General features: G+C 37.5%; 1 protein-coding gene across 1 annotated transcript in view; it reads right to left on the bottom strand.

Annotated features, from left to right (window-relative positions):
- Nucleotides 1-20,292, bottom strand: part of ca16b (carbonic anhydrase XVI b) — a 145,183-nt gene that overhangs the window by 46,419 nt on the left and 78,472 nt on the right. Inside the window, exons 3-5 of the mRNA XM_051705888.1 lie at nt 19,233-19,412; nt 7,805-7,953; nt 2,191-2,286 (exon numbers count right to left, since the gene is read on the bottom strand). Coding sequence (XP_051561848.1) covers nt 2,191-2,286; nt 7,805-7,953; nt 19,233-19,412 — 425 coding nt within the window. The remainder of the gene's footprint in view (nt 1-2,190; nt 2,287-7,804; nt 7,954-19,232; nt 19,413-20,292) is intronic.

Raw genomic sequence — 20,292 nt, 5'->3', positions numbered from 1 at the left:
ATGGGAACCTCCAATACAGGAGCTCCACATCGATTAACTATACAAAACCCCTAGGAATGGACATGTCACACTCCATATGACACCATTCCTATAAATACTAATAGCGGTAAGCCATAATGCTGACATGTGGGCGGAAGTGTTTAAGTCCACCGACGTAGGTTATTCTTTCCTCGGTTGACAATGGATAAACATAGGACACACCTGTGTTCCACTTTCAGCATGAAGAATAAGGCCTGTCACATTAATAAAGGTGTGTTGAAATGTATGAGGCTGCGTGTGAATGTTGAGAATGAAAGGAGAACAAATAGGGTACTGCATGGCAAATATCTTATATTATTTCCACGGATCATGATATTGACCTGTTAAGCCTGTTTTGCTTTTATATTCATATAATACCCTTGAATACTAAGGGTATGCACCACAAATCTTCCTATTCTGCTTCTTACTTATTAAGAAAACCATGAAATTGCACAGTTTTCACCCTGTTAAGACCATTTGTCACAGTTGGAAAAGAAAGAGAAGTAAAAATAAACATAGGAGCACAAATGTATACAACATCACAGAAACCTTTCTACTCTGTGATATCAGTTTTACAGTAAAAACTTAGTGGCCTTTCACACAGAATATGTTTTTGCATCCCTTTACCCTGTTTTCAAATATTTTTTGTATGTAAACATGCGCTAGACAGAAGTCTTTGGCCATTGCAACGCATCTCGCTGTTTTTTCAGCGTTTTGTACATGAGCATTGTGCTTTTTAAGACTTTTTAAGACCAACTTAAGTTAAAAAAAAAAAACTTTTAAAAACACCTGCGTTCTGTTCCATTCGTTGCACTGCGTCTAGTTTTTTTAAGTAAGAATATGTTTGGTCTGAACAGCCCCTTAGAATGGAAGTTCATGGGGTAAGGCTTTCCGGAGGGTTTAAAAGCAGAAATGTGAAGCTCATATATTTGATAGAGCACCTACAATAATTCTTCTGTACAACAAGGGGTAACACTTTACAATAACTTTCATTAATAAATAATTAACCAACACGTTATAATGCTTATCAGGTCATTAGTAAATGTATATTCAAATAGTTTGAAATATGAGATAACTAATCATCCATTGTAAATGTTTATAAAGGTTTACTAATGATTATTTATTACCTAAATTTAATATTGGCTTCTGAAATATTCAAAATATTTGAGCTACTGTTATAAAGTTTGTTTAAGGGGTGGGTTGTAAAATTTTGTTGTGTGATTGCTACAGACATCATCAACAACATAAAATAACAAGAACAGCCTAGAAAAACAGTTTATTGCCTCAATAACAGATTTAATAACATTTGGAAGTGTTTGGATTTTCATTAAATAATGTTTAACAGATCAGTTAAATTGATTAGTAAACAATGACAAGCAAATTATCTCATATTTCTAACTATTTTAATATACACAGATCAGCCACAACATTAAAACCACCTGCCTAATATTATGTAGGTCCCCCCTCGTGCCGCCAAAACAGTGCCAACCCGCATCTCAGAATAGCATTCTGAGATGATATTCTTCTCACTACAATTGTACAGAGCGGTTATCTGAGTTACCGTAGACTTTGTCAGTTCGAACCAGTCTGGCCATTCTCTGTTGACCTCTCTCATCAACAAGGCGTTTCCATCTGCAGAACTGCCGCTCACTGGATGTATTTTTGTTTTTGGCACCATTCAGAGTAAATTCTAGAGACTGCTGTGCGTAAAAATCCCAGGAGATCAGCAGCTATAAAAATACTCAAACCAGCCCATCTGGCACAGAATTTTTTATTTTTTAAATTTTTTTAATTTTTTTTTAATATTTATTAGGTGCTACTACTTACAAATCAAGACATATCCCTTTCTGGTATCCTTGTGCATATCATACCCAAATTGCCAGGTTTATAGGGTTCATTAAAGATTGGATAGAACCCGTACAGACAAGGTTAGCCAGTGATATTATCACACAAAACTAATGTTAATTTGTACAATGCTTAAGTCATGTGGTTATACTTTTGTAACAGGTTGTAATTTAGGGTTTATTCAACTGCATTGTCTTGCCCTGTAGACTTCTGTTCTTTTTTGAGTGGTACAAACACTCTCTGTGAAAAGGTAATATTACCTACAGTATAAAGCACTACTTCACAAGCTGGTAAATATAACATTCAAAAATCCACAAAGATCTTCACCTGAAAGAAGACAGCCATTGCGGCAATGATCCGTCTCTCCTTTATCGCGGTGCTTAGACTGTCAAAGTCATCAGAATTGTAGAAATAAATCTGCATCTATGGGCAAAGAGATGAGAACAGGGTTTATGAACAGCATTTTTATATGACAGTATATGAAACAACTCACACTAATGTTCAGCTTTGAATTTCCTGTTTGGTAAACATAATGCATTGTGGTATTGGAATTGGTACAGTATGCTGTCAAATCCCCATGGATTGATATTCGTCTCATCATATTCACACACAACAAACAATAACTGCATGTCTGTCACATCCGACTTCTCTCATCACTCTTCTCTCATCATGATTATATGCTCTCTCTGAGGATGGATTTAGGAAGAAAGCAAACCTCAGAACTAAATCCCCTCAGCGTGGCGCAATAAACAACATGTCTCCGTTGCCTTAAACATTGTCTATGAACAAATGCACAAAGTGTCATGTGTCAAATAAATGCTAAATCTACTATTACAGAAGAAACAGTGACACTCGCACAAAGAGAAAGAAAGAGAGAGAGAGAGAGAGAAAGAGCCAAAGAAAAGCGTAGAAAAGAAAGTAGGATGAATGGCACGTGAAAGCCCGCAGCAGCTGAGAAATTGGTGAAAGGGATCATTGAAATGCAGGGAAAAAAGTCTCTCTTCAACAGGTATGTTCCTTTTTAGCTTGTTCTCTGGCAGTGTCTCATGTTCTGATATTATCTGCTTGCCAGAGTTGGTCCATCTCACCATTTTACATTGTAGACTTTTGTTTCGCACACTTCTTTGGTCATTAAATGGTACATGCAAGAAACACAACACAGAAACTCTTCTCTCTCACTCTGTTAGACCATCCTTAAAGTCAATGCGAATTGTTGTTTGCAACCAATTTAACTTCAATAATGTGACATACTGTAAATAGCCTAATGCTCTAAATAGCCTAAACAGCTATTCATCCAAGAGTCTGCGCCTTAGTGACATCAGAGATTATTTAGCCCGAGACAGAGCACTTGGTTTAAAATTAATGGGAGAAATTGGAATGCCTAATATGGCAGATGTAAAAAAGGAAGTCCCGCCTTAGTGTTAAAAGAGCCAAACACATTTCAGATACAGACATCGCCAGTCAGTCAAATCGAGAATTCGATCTGAGCTAAAGAAGCACAATTTATAATATGGTTGTCGTCAGATTTTACTGCTGATATGAAACATGTTCTTTGATCTTAATCTTGAACAACCGTTTTGGAGATTTCGGTCTTTCCCCATTCAAGTAGATAGGAACAGTACTTTCATGCCACTGTTATCCATAGAAAATAGCTGCCCAGGATGATGTCTGAACCACTCAACATGGTTGGCAGACATGGGACAATAGTAATCAGTACATAGATTCAGAATTTCTAACGTATGATTTTATCTGAACATGGTTGGCAGTGATTGGACCATGATGGCCATTACTTGTATCAGAATTATGCTAATTTCTGTTAGGTAAAATACTTCAGCACTGGCCATCACTTGTTTGTTTGACAGTGCAAAGAGAGAACATTGAGATTTTGTTACCAAAGTAGAAAAAAACATTGTAACATAAAAATCAAATCAAGTCAAATAATTGTTATTTGTATAGTTTTTTATTTGTGCTTTTGCCAATACACAGTTCCAAAGCAGCTTTATAGAAAATCAGCTGTAATGTCTGTAACGTCTCAAAAACATGAATAACCAACACTCATGGAAACAATATAAACAATTTGATAAAAAAAAAAAAAAAAAAATGGGACTTACCATAGCTTGGTATTATTTAAAATTTCACAAATTAGTCCCACTGTTCACATATTCTGACATAAATTTTAGGAAAACTATTTGCTCTTATATATATTTGAAATATATATTTATTTTTGCATGTTTATTATGTGCTATTAGTTACAAATCAAAAAGGGAAAAGAAAAAATGCACACAGGAGTCATGCTCGGGCCTCAGGAGGTTAAAACACAAAGATTAAAATTTCAAACAAGCTTGATAAAAGGTGCAGCCATCCAGTTTCCTGACCTCTCTCTATTATATGTATACTATGTATGTATAAACTGTATATGTAACTAGATTTTGAGGAAAATGTGAGTTGTGCATGCATGTCTATAAGTCGACGCCGCGATGTATGTTTTAGGTGTTAAAAAAAATGCGTTTGCAAGGGCATTCATTTAAAGGATCATTCATGGTCATAGCACAGTGGTGTGGGAGTCAAGTGCAGATATGTAATATATAGGGTTAAGGGATTTGTTAATATCCTTAACTCTAATGAGCAAAAGTGATAGCAATAGTGATGCTTGCTTTAGCAAGTACCACGAATAAAAGACAAATAAAAGTTTAATTTACTGAACTAGATTTGAGCCAGAGGTCATCCTAGCAAGTTGAGGGATAATTGGATGAACCTCTTCCCGTCTGTGGCTTCAATGTGTTTGGGTTTTAAATCGTTGTGCAGATACACCTCAATTGTATTTTTCGTGTAGAATGGGATTTATGGACCAAAGTCGATCCGTCTAATGAGAAAGTGCTGCCAGAGAGGTGTCCTAAGAGGATCCAGCCCAAGTCCCCTCACCTCTGTGCCAACTAATTCTGAATAAACTGAGACTGATGAATACAAATGATGATCCCTTCTTCCTATCCTCTACATTGTTGGTCTATAGACATCATATTGATAGAGAGAAAATATTGCTAATACATTACAAAGCCAAGAAGGCATCTTCTAATGAACAAGTTTGGATAAATGCGATTTTTGGGGGCATTTTGGCTAAATACATTGTACTTGTGGTTGTTTTTACTCTAAGTCCATCCTGACCCGGTTCAAAATTTGAAATGATATAAAGCACCATCTCTGTAACGGAGAGCCGTATGCCTCTGGCAAGGCAACAAACACACCTGAAGACCCCAGGGCAACCAGGCAAAACCTAGACAGAAAACCTACCCCGCAAATATAATTAAGACTAGACAATGTCTTAAGGAGTGGAGAATGAATTAATCCTCTAATAAAGAGAGTAAAGAACAAAGTTAAAGCCTTGTTAATGAAAATGAATCAGTCTCCTTCAGGTCTCTTTTAAATCACATATTTTAATGGTGTCAATTGTTGTGTCTTCACTGCAGGAAATAAATGACTAATTTATCACTAAACATCATTAGCCAATTAGCTTCCTTTAAGAGCCAATACAGAGTTTACAGTGACCATGATTAAAGAACAGCACAGACATGTTTAGTTCAAGAATCAAAATAGGACAGAAACCATGTGCACAATGGCCTACAAACAGCATATGTGACTTAACATATTCAAGTGTATAATGTGCGATTGCATAACAATGCAGTGGTGCATTGAGACTGGGTTCTCTGGCCATGCATTTTCTCAGGAATCTCGAAATGAAAACTGATTCCAATGTACTCTTTCTTTTTTTTGTACCTGATTTTATCTAGCATAGCTCTTAAACTTGAATGACAAACAATGTTATCAAGGCCAAATAGTGAAGGTCTGCAACTAAGAGCTAATGCTATTCATTATATGGCTGGCAATAAGCCACTTTTAAACTGTAAGGAGGTCAAAAACAGAATAGATGTTGAACCATACATGGGATGTGAATGGAACTACACAGGCACACATGAAATTAGTTTTGTGTCATCTATATGCTAGTGTACTCCTAAGAGTTTTATCTTATTCAGACATACAAATTTAAAGTTTACAGTATTTCGCTTCCAGGAAAACAGACCAATAATATTGGTGGCTCATGTTGTACTACACAGATTCTCTAGAATGAGAATGCAACCCCTGAAACCAACCAGCAAGTAGCAAATCATGGTTCATGGCTGTGACATAACTTAAGACACAACTTACCCAAACTTCATGTTTCAATATGAAAATATGTCAAATCAGGAAAGAAAAATTAACTTGCCAAGCAGTTTCATAAGGTCTTAGAAGATCGAGGGGTTACATTTTATCATTGTTGAATATAAGGCCGTTCAGACCAATTGCATTGTTGTGCTTAAAAAGCTAAATGCAGAGCCAGAAATAAAACAGAATGCAGGTGTCTCAAGATGTTTTTTAAAAAGTTATTTTACGCCCATGTTTACATAGAAAAACAATTGAAAAACAGCACAAACGAGTGCAAAAATGCTTTCAGTGTGAACATTTATCTTGAACAGCGAAATTCCGTGGATGAAATACAGTAATTTCAATGGGAATCTGCGTAATTAGGAATTTCGCCTAATGGACTTCAAGTGGCGAAGAATTTCCCTACGTGAATTTTGTGTGGGGTTCAAGCATGGTGAACTTTTTTTGTGATCAACTGTTTTTTTACTGAAAAAGTTATATGCTATTATACAAAATGAACACTGAACAATTACATTTTAAAATTTTATATTTTAAAGTTTTAAAGGAACATATTGAGGACAAGTAAAAAAAAAAAAAGAAACACTGCAATGCTCAAAAATGCACAAGCTAATCTTAACAGTAATCATATTAACATAGATACACATACACACAGCAGTCATAAAAAAATTTATAAAAAAAAAAACTGAGGAAAACAGAAACCTTGCCTAGTAATGCATAATTCCTATTTATCATGATTAATATATCTAGAAATTGTTTTTGCTGCTGCACTCCATGTCGCTAGGGTGGATGATTTTGCTTTGTTTATATGTGCGGTAGAGAGCTCCAATAGTACAATATCCTGAAATTGTGCTAGCCATTTTCAGATATCAAGGGTGTGTGGAGATAGCCAATGTTGTGCTGGCAATTTTTTGGCTGCTGTTAAGCCAGCAAGTCAAATTACTTTCTGTTTCTTAGAGAGGTTGATGTCGGAGTCATCGTTTAACAGAAGCACTTTAGGGTCAACAGGTATATTGTGCTCAATAATTTCTGATAACATTTGAACATTCATTAAGCTTGGCGAACTTTGACACATGAATTTGCAACGTTGACTGATAGGAAGTTGCTTGGTTTGGCAGTGACCTCTGTTTTGGCAGTGTTTCGTATATAGCTACACTGAATATTCGCAATGGACGAGGAAATCATTTTATAACGTTTAAAGAGCATAAAGTGCAGCATAAAAAAAGATGCTGCTTGACAAGTATTTGTTTGTGTGTTTCACACACGCTTTACATCCTCCCACGCCATCATTTCGAAATTTTGCTATGCAAAGACATTAAGACATTTTTTAAGCTAGGTGACAAAATGGAGAGCAAGTAGCACTGGCACAGGGTTCCTGTTTTCTCAAATTAAATTCCCATTAAATTATTCTGTTGTTAAACAACCCTAGTTTGAATGAAATAATATTAAAACATGAGAGGCAATTCAGCCAATTTCCACACCAAGCTGAGTTGGTGGAGGACAACACAGGGATCAACAAATAATTGTAAAAGATTAAACCCTGAGGCAAAAAGGAAGCCAAATATCATTCCTCTTGGGTGAAATGCAGCAACCGCCCTGTATGTCAATAAAATTCATTGATCCAAGCATTGAGAGGTTCTTTATTAAGTGCAGATTAGCGCACCGCAGTCAACCTTTTCAAGCCAAGGTGGAATCCTTGAACTCCATTGAAGAAACTCAACAATGTGAAAATGAGTGCCTTTCTCACCTCTACTGGAAACTTCTTGCCATTGATACTGTGTTCAGAGCCAGCCGAGCCATTGGTGCTGCCCCAGTGAAACTCCACCTTCTCTGCTTTGAAGCGTCCAGGTAGACCAGCCCCTCTCACAAAATAATCATTCCTCAGACCAATAGAAACTGTAATGAAAAAAGAATCAAGAATGAGGGAAATAGAGAACAGGGCCAGAAGAGTAAAGAAAAACTTAGGAAATATAAGTCAAGAAAGGTCATTCACTTGCTTTGAACTTTGACTTAAAAAAATAAAGCAAGATGTGTTGACAGTAAGGAACTTTAAGGGAAAGTTCTGCTTTAGATACTACTATTCTGATGCAATTGAAACTTTGTGATGCAGCACTTTTCGTACTACTGTCTCCTTAATATGAATCGCTTATGATGTATTATTCCTCATTTGTACGTCGCTTTGGATAAAAGCGTCTGCCATATGAATAATTATAAATGTAAATGTAATGTAAATGCTGTACACAAACAAAGATTTTTAGAAGAGTATCTCAGCTCTGTAGGTCCATTCAATGCAAGGGAATGCTGGCCAGAACTTTGAAGGTCCAAAAAGCACATAAAGGCAGTACAAAAGTAATTCATACGACTCCAGTTGATAGATCCATATCTTCAGAAGCGATATATTAGGTGTGGATGAGAAACACATCAATATTTAAGTCCCTTTTTACTATAAATATCCACTTTCACTTCCACATTCTTCTTCTTTTGTTTTTGGTGTGTGCATTTCATCACCTACTGGGCAGGGAGGAGAATTTATAGTAAAAAATGACTTAAATATTGATCTGTTTCTCACCCACACCTATCCTATCACTTCTGAAGTTATAGATTTAACCACTGGAGACGTGGTTAAATCTATACACTACCGGTCAAAAGTTTTGAAACACTTGACTGAAATGTTTCTCATGATCTTAAAAATCTTTTGATCTGAAGGCGTATGCTTAAATGTTTGAAATTAGTCTTGTAGACAAAAATATAATTGTGCCACCATATTAATTTATTTCATTATAAAACTAAAATTTGATAAAAAAAAGAAAAAGTTTTTGAAATTGATGACTTGGTCCAAATAATAAAGAAAAGCAGCCAATATATGCCCAACATAGATGGGAACTCCTTCAATACTGTTTAAAAATCATCCCAGGGTGATACCTCAAGAAGTTGGTTGAGAAAATGTCAAGAGTACATGTCTGCAAATTCTAGGCAAAGGGTGACTACTTTGAAGATTTTGTTTAGTCACAACATAATTCCCATAGTTCCATTTATGTTATTCCATAGTTTTCATGACTTCACTATTATTCTAAAATGTGAAGAAAAAATTATAATAAAGAATGAGTAAGTGTTTCAAAACTTTTGACCGTTAGTGTATCTCTGCACCAGAAAATCGTAGAGATTTCCGGGTTGACTTATTTCACTCAGGATAGCAAGGAGCCTTGATAAGTATCACCCTGGTAACTGCCTAGCAACCAGATGTGGTTACCCTAGCAACCATGGAACAACACCAATATCTCTGGACCAGAACATCCTACTGTCATGTGGGTGGCCTTTTTCAACTTGGGGCAGTTGGTAGGACATTGTGGTGAGAAATTATGCCACGGCAAGAACCACTCACATTTTCTTCAGGAAATGTACCTATCTAGTGAGTGAGTGAGTGAGTGTGTGTGTGTGTGTGTGTGTGTGTGTGTCTGTGTGTGTGTATGCGGGTCAAATTGACCCGAACATCGTATGAAGGACTTGAATGTATGGGGGCATTGTAGCATGTGTACTCAATGATTTTTTTTTCTTTTACATGTTCTTCACAGAAAACAAGCCAAGGCCATGGAGTTTCAGTTTGAAAAATGTTATCCTTGTATCATTTTTCTTTTAGCAAAAATTTGAAATGGGTTCATTTGACCCGAACACCACATAAGGGTTAAAAATCTTTGTTTGTGTTCAGCAGAAGTAAGTCATACACATCTGGGATGGGATGAGGGTGAGTAAATGAGAAACATTTTGGGGGAGCTATTTTTTAAATTTTGAAGGCCACTAATAAACATTTAAAATTATATATCACTGTTTTGAAAGTATAACCATTAAACATTATGTTTTAGCATGATGATATAAATGGGTGTTAAAGCTGTATAGTTCAACAACACAAAATGCAGACATATTATTTCAAATATGTACACATTTATATTTTAATAATCCACTCTGTTTGGAGGAAGCAGACTGTAAAAAAAATACTCTAGGGGAATTGTAGCTTTATATGTTGACAAAGGACCTGTAAAACAAATACCGACATGGACATTTTTTTTTCAAGCTGCAGCAAAACTGACACTTCAAAACGAGATCCACAAGCTCTTCTGGCACAGACTGTCACAGTATACTGCATTAATGGTCAACCTCTTACCTCTTTAATGCCTGCATCGGTAAACAAATTAAATTTTCTCAAAAAGTCTCTCTTTTTTCTAACTTTCCTCACCCCACATTTTTTCCTGAAGTTCAGCTAAAATAGGACAACTTTTTGCAAGAATAAAATATGTCACTTAGTTTAGCTGAACCATACAGTTTGTCACTTAGTTTAGAGTTCTCCATGGCCAATTAATTGGTAAAGTTCAATGACGTTGTAGATTTTAGACATTTTCACCCTTTCAACTGTAAGAGAAAACAATTTGAAGAAGAGTCAATGAGGGGTGGGTATTGTTATGACTGAATCCTTAACAGTAAATAAATTCATTATTAAACTCAAAAGGCATTAAGAGGCCGTTCAGACCAAATGTGCTCTTGCGGCAAAAGAGCTAGTCACAGCGTAACAAATAGAAAAGAACATACAGTGCTGTGAAAAAGCACTGATTTCTTATATTTTTGTATATATCTCATACTAAATTGTTTCAAAAATTCAAACAAAATCTATCATGAAACAAAGGCAATCTGAGTAAACACAAAATACAGTTTTTATATGATAGTGTTATTTATTGAAGCAAAAATGTTATCCAATACAAACTGGGTCTGTGTGAAAAATTATTTGCCCCCTTAGTTACTAAATCCCCAAATCTATGAAACTGCATTCATAATGGGGTTCAGCTGGACTAGACACACCCAGGCCTGATTACTGCCAGCCATGTCCAATCAAATCAACACCTAAATAGAACTTTTTCAGCAGCATGAAATTGGCTAAAAGGTCTCATCCAGTTACACACTATGCCAAGGTCGAAAGAAATTCCAGAAATGATGAGGAAAAAAGTGACTGAAATACATCAGTCTGGGAAGGGTTAGAAAGCTATTTCAAAGGCTCTGGGACTCCAAAGAGCCACAAAAAACTTGGCCTCTCTCGCATCAATAAAGGTCACTGTTCATGACTCCACTATCAGAAAGACACTGGCCAAAAATGCTATCCGTGGAAGAGTGGCGAGGCGAAAACCACTGCTAACCCAGAAGAACATTAAGGCTTGTCTGAATTTCGCCAAAACACACCTTGATGATCCTCAAACGTTTTGGGAGAATGTTCTGTGGACTGATGAGTCGAAAGTGGAACTGTCTGGAAGACATGGGTCCCGTTCCATCTGGCGTAAATTAAACACAGAATACCACAAAAAAAAAAAAACATCATTCCTATGGTCAAGCATGATGGTGGTAGTGTGAGGATGCTTTGCTGCTTCAGGGCCATGGCGACTTGCAATAATTGAGGGAAACATTAATTCTGCTCTCTACCAGAGAACGTCTGGTCATCAGACGCGAGATGAAGCTCAAGCGCAACTGGATTATGCAGCAAGACAATGATCCAAAGCATAGGAGTAAATCCACCTCTGAATGGCTCAAAAGAAGCTAAATTAAATTTTTGGAGCAACCTAATCAAAGTCTTGACTTAAATCCGATTGAAATGCTGGCAGCACCTTAAACAAGCAGTTCATGCTCGAAACCCTCCAATGTGGCTGAATTAAAGCAGTTCTGCAAAGAAGAGTGGACCAAAATTCCACCACAGAGCTGTGAATGACTGATCTCCAGTTATCGGAAGCGTTTGGTTGCAGTTGGTGCTGCTAAAGGTAGCACAACCAGCTATTAAGTTTAAGGGGGCAGTAAGTTTTTCACATGGGTGATATAGGTGTTGGATAACTTTTTGCTTCAATATATATATATATATATATATATATATATATATATATATATATATATATATATATTTGAAAACTGTATTTTGTGTTTACTCAGGTTGCCTTTGTTTTATGTCATATATATTTTGAAGATCTAAAAATTTTGGTATGAAAAATACACAAAAATAAAAGAAATCAGGAAGGGGGCAAATACTTTTTCACAGAACTGTAGGTGTCTTGAGATGCTTTTATTAAAAGTCGAAGTTCTTTTAAACCTGATGCACGCTCCGCCTGAGATGTGGCGCAATGGTCACAGACATCTGAAAAACTGCAAAGAATGACACAAATAAGGTTCCTAAGACTTTTGTGGATAAATCAAAGAGCACAGAACATTTCTAACAATTTTTCACCGTGCTTCACAGGCAGATCATAACAATATTAACTTCAAAGTGCATCTATTGATGGAACTTCATTTCACAAGACTCCTAAAGTTTTAAATGGATAACTTTCATTAGTTTTCATTTAGTGTGCCACTTAAATATGTTATTATAACATCATATTGTATTAAACTGGACAAAACGTTCATCGTTCTGCCAGATACTCAGTGTTGAGTGCATTGCTCTCATTAGAATGAGAAGGGTCAATGCCTGTTCTTATCCATTGCTGAGCGTAATCAAAAAACTAGGATGGATTGCAAGGAACCACTCAAACAAGCCTCGCATCACAAAAGCTCTTGGATGGAGTTCTGTGCTTAATTCTTAAGTAAACTTAAGGGATGGCATGAGAATAAACAAAATTATTCTAGAGGATGAGAGGAATGTTTGTGGAGAGATGGATCTTTTGGTGAATACACACATACAGTATATCACTGTATGCACACAATAAGCTAAAGACTCACAGTACTCAGAAGAGGCAAGGAGAGGTCTTAAAGGATCTAATTCTGTGCTCTGCAAACAGTGGAAAAAGCCACTATGGATATTATGCCACAGTGTGTTGATGTTCCTGGCAAGCACTCCCAAAACCTACTCAAAAGTGAATCTAGTGCACTAAAGAGTGTGATGAAAATGGTGCACAATTGTTGTGTAATGTTTGATGTGTTTGTTCATGTCTTTTATTTAGAAAATCTAGTTCTTGTTTCATGTCATGTATTCCCTAGTCATGTGATTCCTGTTTCTCTTCATGTTCATGTGTCTTGTTTTCATTGGGATATTGTCTTGTTATCTTGTTATCAGTTCTGTCTGTTCATTGGTTCCCTTGTCATTGTTTTACCCCTTGTCCACATATTTAAGCCCTCATGTTTTCCATTGTCCTTTGTCAGGTATTGTGTTTGGTGTAACGTTGTAATGCTCAAGTCCATGTTTATGGTAATGTAACGTTGTTTCCAGGTCAAGTCAAGTCAAGTTGTTCATGTTTATGTTTTGTTCACGTTTATAGTTAGGGTTTCTGGTTATCACGTTTGGAAATAAACTGCACTTGGGTTTCTCACTTTGTCATCGTCTTTGTCATTGCCAGCACCAGCGCATCATTACAGAATACCTGACCTAACCATGAACCCAGTAATCCAACTCCTACGCCTATGTCAGGGGAATCGTCCCCTGGAGAATTATGTGGAGGACTTCTGCGCTCTGGCCTGCCGGGTGGACTTTAATGAGGTTGCCCTCAAAGACTGTTTCCGTTTCGAATTAAGTGAGCCAATTTCCTCTTTGATGCCTGGCGGTTGCAGTTCCCTCAGTCTGGTTCAGTATATCGACCTTGCCCTGAAGATTCCTGGTTCTACATTCACTGTGAGGGAGGCAGATGCCGAGCCGGAGTCCCACGTCATGGTTGACGAGCCGGAGTCCCACGTCATGGCCGCCGTGCTGGATTCCCACCTTGTGGCCGCCGAGCCGGAGTCCCATGTCGTGGCCGCCGAGCCGGAGTTCCACGTCGTGGCCGCCGAGCCAGTGTTCCAAGTCATGGCTGGCAATCCAGAGTTCCTCGTCATGGTCACTGAGCTAGTGCCATCTTCTGCCCCGGATCCTGAGCCTACTCCATGCCATGTCATAGCAACGCCTCAGCCTGCTCCATGCCATGTCACAGCAACGCCTCAGCCTGCTCCATGCCATGTCACAGCAATGCCTCAGCCTGCTCCATGCCATATCACAGCAACGCCTCAGCCTGCTCCATGCCATGTCACAGCCATGCCTGAGTCTGCTCCATGCCATGTCATGGCCACATCTGAGCAGTTGGACCTGGAGATGGTTCCCACCCTTTTACCCACCCTATGGATGCTTCCTCATGATCAGGCAAGGGGAACTTTCGACCCTCTGACCCCGCCTGGACCCTCCGAGCCCTGGACTCTGCCTTGGCCTGTCGATCCCTCGACATCACCTCGGCTCTACATTCCCTCAGCTCCACTGCAGTCCTTCAGCCTGTTGGCTTTACCGGGGTCCCTCGTCCCTCCAGCTCCTCCTTGGTCTGTCGGTCACCTGGCTCCGCCTTGGCTCTCCAATCCTCTGGCTGCGCCTCGTCCCTCTGATCCGTCAGCTCCACCGGGGACCTCCATCCCTACGGCTCCGCCTTGGTCCTCAGCCCCCCCGGCTCCTCCTCAGTCTTCCTGTCCCCCTTGCTCCTCTGAGCCTCCAGCGCCGCCTTGGTCCTCCCTGCCTCCGGCTCCACCCTGGCCCTTCAAGTCTTCAGCTACTCGCTGGGTACCAAGTTCCCTGGTGTTGCCCTTCAAGTCTCTCACAGCTCCGCTTTCCATGCTTCCACCCCTCAAGTCTCACACAGCCCCACCTTCCACGGTTCTGACCCTCGAGCCTCTCAGGGCCCCACCTTCCATTGACTCTGCCCTGGTCCCATGCCCCACTTACCCACAAGAAGGAACAATTTGAGATAATACAAAGCAGTGTTATTATCGTTAACATAATTGGAAAAACTGAAACTAAACTAATATACATTTTCATGACTCCAAAACTAAGCAAAATTAAAATCCACTGTCCACAAATGAATTACACTGCTGAGTATAAATAATTTAAAGTATATTATATGCTTAAATGTGAAATTTACAACCCACCTTCATTAAACATGAAAATTACACAAGATGACATTGAACCTGTTTACATGCACACCAATAATCACCTTATTATTTACTTGTGATGTCAAACCGTGAAGAAACATGCGCTCAACACGTGTGCACATTGGATAAGTAAGAACACCAGGTAAGGTGTTTACATGGCATGCGAAATCGGCGTAATGGGCAAAAATCTACCCCTGTCTATCAGGTTATTTATAAGCCATTTATGGCCTTTACGCCGATAAAGGAATGTGGTTTATTGCGTTTACATGATCGCACACGTTGTCAGCTTATTAAGCATAATCGTGTAAGAACGTGCATGTAAACGCGCTCAATGACATTAGATGACCTGAGAAATGTAACGAAATTACATGACATTTCATCAGTTAGCGCAGTGGTTCCCAATCCTGTTCCTGGAGGCCCCCCAACACTACACATTTTGGATAGCTCCCTAATCAAACACACCTTTTTCAACTCATCAGCTCATTATTGGAGACTCCAAGACCTGAACTGAGTGTGTCAGAAAAGGGAGATATACAAAATGTGCAGTGCTGGGGGGCCTCCAGAAACAGGGTTGGGAACCACAGAGTTTGGCAGACCTAAAATACTAAAACTAAGCTATATTTACTGAATAAGATAACAGAACTATTTTTACTAAAAATCACAGAGAATAAACTAACGAAAACTAAACTAAACTGAAAGTTAAAAAATAAAATAAAAATAAAAACAGACATATTAAATAAAAAATTCAAAACTATCATAGCCCTCTTTTATATCTAGTGTTTTTAGTTATTAGTTAAATAACTATTGTACAACAATTATAGATGCACCAATGTATCGGCCAAACATCGGTATTGGCCAATAAAAGCAATCATCTGCACTATGGGACATCGGGCCATTTTCAGTGTTTTATTAAGACCCATAACTCTGAAACATGGCAAACAGACAGAGAATAAAAAAGTTATTATTTAAATTTATTTCGACATTGTGTAATTAATTATCAGTGATTGAAAACTAGGAAGCATAAAAAGCAGAACTAACAAAGTATTGGTATATGATGTTGTAAATAATCGGATAATGGTATTGGCACACAAATGTTGTAACGGTGCATCTCTAATAATAATTATTGCAGTCTCATTGACTAAAGTTTGGCTTACTTTGCAGCCTTTTCTGACTTTTCTGAAGAACCTTAAGGCCCTGATATACTTCGTACGAAATCGAAGAATGAAAGGGTATGACGGCATTTAGATCAAAATCTGGCCAAAAATAAGGTGGATTTGCTTTCGTTTCAGTGGTTCGTAACAGCTCGCCTGGGCGAACTCTTAGCAAAATATTTACTGGCTGCTAAACACCTTTTAACTGCAATTGGTCCACGTTATTGATAGGTGTGACCTGGAGCTCCACCTACCTTGAGGCCGGCAACTAATTCCCATTCACTGAGTTCAGTCAGTTAAGATCAATCAACATGAACACACCAGCGTGCAGTTATAAGCGAGCTGGTGCAAATTCACCTACATCTGTACGATTGTTAGCGTAGAGACATTTTCCAAGAACATGTCATGCAATTTGTTTTGTTTAATTAGTCTAAAAATGGAATCAAATCTACTCTTCCAGTCTTTTGGTTTATATGCTGCTTCACTCATGTGCCTTCTGCAGTGAAAGAAATTAAAACGTCTGCCCATAGTAAGGTATGCCTATCATTATTCTTTTGTCTGTATTTTTCCCCTTAACACTCTTTTATACACCAGTCTTTGCAGTAGTATCAGTGTCATCATAAATTACAATAACAGTATGTAATCGGTGCATAATGTATAATAATAATGCAATTGGATGCATATTAGTGCATTAGCATCATGAATTCAGAATGCAAAAAAGACAAATTGCACATTTTCTACTGCATTTATGTTACTTTATATCATCATTGAGTGGTTAAAAAGCATCTTTTACTGATCAGAGTGTGAATTCTACTCATATAATTAGGTGTAAAGTCATTGATAACGCATTTTAATGTCTCATTAGTCAAGGTTTTACTGAGCATCTTCATATTTAAATGTACTTCTAAATGCCTCCCACAGCGGTGTAGTGGGTGTCTTAATGTTCTCAAGCAGTATAGGCTACCGTTGCTCGGCTGTTATGAACTTCTTTTTACCCCTGAAAGAAAGAGTTCTGCTTGTGGATAACGAGTTTACTTCCTATTAAGTGACTCAGACAAAACTGTTAATATCTTTCTCAGAACTCAGTCAGCTCTTTCTTTTTTTCTTTTGTTTTTTTTTTTTTTGCAATATGTAAAGTATTACACGGCCCTTGAATGGAGACTAACCCTACTGTCACTAAGCCTGGTTGGTAAAACTAAATTATTGTACCAGCCCAGCCCTAGTTAGACTTTTGAAGTATGTATCCTTCTTATAATGTTTTGAAAGTTTATGTGTGCCAAAGTTTGTACACCAGCATAATGAATACAGTACCATGGTATACAGAAGTCAAAAGTTTGGACACACCTAATCATTCATTATTATAACTTGGTATGCTTTTTAAACTGTATTGAAAAAGTTCCTATGTCTGCTGGGGACTTTTTGGCTGCTTTTCCTCACTATCCTATCCAACTCATTCATTACAAAAAATAAATAAATAAAATTTTAATTGGTAACACTTTATTTTAGGGATCAGAAATTAGACAGTAATTCATGACTAATAATTATACTTGTAAGTGACTAGTTATGGACTTGTTTGGCATTATAAATGATTTATTAAGCCTTTACTGGCTGATTTATTATTCTTGCTTTATAGCCCCTTTACATTTGTTTTTGTCATAACAATGAATTCATTAGCTAAAAACAAAACATATCAGTAGCTAGTATGATGCAATTGACATCCTTTATAGGTTCTCAGTCAGTACTCTGTGTGAAAGTGCAGCGAATAAGTATAAAATACATGTATAATGCATATAGTATTTCAACAAAGCAGGGAAGGTTAGGGTTAGGTTTAGGGGTTGGTGTAGGGTGTCTGTTAGACTCTAAATAAACACAGTAAACATGTTGATGCCCTTATACTGTATGGTAGTATTTAATCAGGGGTGGAAATATCATCTAACACTACTTGCACTTAGTGCAAAGAAGAAGATGCTTTTTGTTGCTATTTACATTAAGCAAAAAAAGTCTCTGCCTTCAATATTTATTTTATACTTATATGCTGCACATTCACACAGTGTAATAAGAACCTATAACGGATGCATTTTGCACCTTACTAGCTATTGGTATCTTTTGTTTGCACCTAATAAGTTCATTTTTAGGAAAAAATAAATGTAAATATGCTATAAGGTATGGGTAAGAAATCAGTGAACAAAAGCCAAATAAATACCTTATAAGTCTGTAACTATTCCCTTACAAGTCCAATTATTATTCATTAATTACTGTCTAATTTCTGACCCCTAAAATAAAGTGTTACCTTTTAATTTTGAAAAGAAATTCATACATAAGCAAAATTTATATTGGTCAACAAAAGTAATTTTTTGTAACATTTAAGCATATGCCTTTATATCAAAAAAGTTTTAAAGATCACGAGAAACATAAATTCAGTCAAGTGTCCAAACTTTTTAATAGGTACAGTAAATCTAAAAGTACTACCATAACACTATCACTACAGTTTTATAAGGGCAACCTTTATCATTTTTATGGCAACTGTAAATACAAAAGTAATACAAGCAACAATTTGGAGAATGGAAAATACATTTTTCTATAACAACATTTACAGAAAGTCTTTTGGTAATCTCACTCTTAACCTTTTCATTCTTGGAATAAGCTATAATTAATGCTGTTCAGATTTTCACATCCACAACAGATGTACAGGAATTACAGAATCCAGTGGAATCTTATAGCTTCTGAGTGTGGGAGCTGTTAGACTTTGCGGACAGCCTGTCTGATTTTTGCTTGGGCTTTGACTTTGGTTGTTCAGGGAGGAGAACCTTTAAACCCTCACTGTCCTGATGCAACTGGTCTTTCATGAAGGAAGGCTTGTTTCGTACAGTGCAATTATTCTGATGTAGTTAAACATTTAGGTGGCCTTAAGCAAAGAGTGCAATGATTGTCAGAGTGTTTCCACGACTATTGCAATAATCTTGAGAGCAGACAAGTATTGTTAAAGGGATAGTTCACCCAAAAATCATTTACTCACCCTCATGTTGTTCCAAACATATATGAATTTCTTTCGTTCAAGGAACACACACACAAAAAAAGATATATGGCAGAGTAAGAATAAGTTTTGAGTTTGAATTCTAGACAAACCTGTTTTCCCTGTGTTCTTCATGGTGGTCCTGTTTGATGACTTGGTTTCGAAGCCATCTAGTGTGAGTTCTTGACACTCCTGAGAGAACTGGGAATCTTGATCAAGGATGTCCACTGGGGACTGATTTATTTCACCGCACTCCGGATAGGCAGAGGCCCATCTACGAGGTCCATAGGTCCCTGTGAAAGGATATGACCAAATGAGGGAACTTCACATTTACCATATAGCAGACACTTTAACAATCAAAATACAATGCATTCAAGGTATACTTATAGTGTAACATAAATAAGTGGGTCCCTGTAGCTCAACTGGTAAAGCATGGTGCGACTAACGCCAAGACCATAGGTTTGATTCCCAGGGAAGTGAAGTCAACCTCCCTTTATTTATAGAGCACATTTAAAAACAGAAGTTGACCCAAAGAGCTTTACAGATCAAACAAACAAAATATATAAAAACAGACTGATTTAAAGTTAAATATAAAACATAAAATAAATAAAAACATTTAAATTCAACTTTTATTAATCCACTTCAACCTATTCAATGATCTATTCAAATGCTACAGAATAAAAATATGTTTTTAAAGAAGATTTAAAAATGGCTAGTGAAGAAGCTGACCTCACATGGAAAGGCAGAATATTCCATAAATTAGGAGCTATCACAGAAAAGGTACAGTCACCCTTAGACCTATAGCGGCAACGAGGAACCCTCAATAGAAGTTGATCAGAAGACCTGAGCGCTCTGGTGGGGGAGTAAGGGTGTAGAAGGTCACTGATATATTGGGGCGTGAGACCAGATAGTGCCTTGTAGACAAAAATCTGAATTTTAAAATCAACCCTGAATTTCAACAGAAGCCAGTGTAGAGATGCTAAAACCGGGGAAATGTGATCCCTCTTTCTTGACCCTGTTAAAAGCCCAGCTGCTGCGTTTTGAACAAGCTGTAGGCGGGATAACGCAGTTTGGGGCAGACCAATGTACAATGAGTTGCAAAAGTCTAATCTTGATGAAATAATTGAGTGGATCACAAGTCTTTATGGGAAAGAACATTTTTTATTTTAGCGA

The sequence above is a fragment of the Myxocyprinus asiaticus genome, chromosome 9 (genome assembly GCF_019703515.2).
Source record: "Myxocyprinus asiaticus isolate MX2 ecotype Aquarium Trade chromosome 9, UBuf_Myxa_2, whole genome shotgun sequence".
Classification (NCBI taxonomy): Eukaryota; Metazoa; Chordata; class Actinopteri; order Cypriniformes; family Catostomidae; genus Myxocyprinus; species Myxocyprinus asiaticus.
Note: the sequence above shows the minus strand (reverse complement) of the source record. Positions and strands in the feature narration are given on the sequence as shown.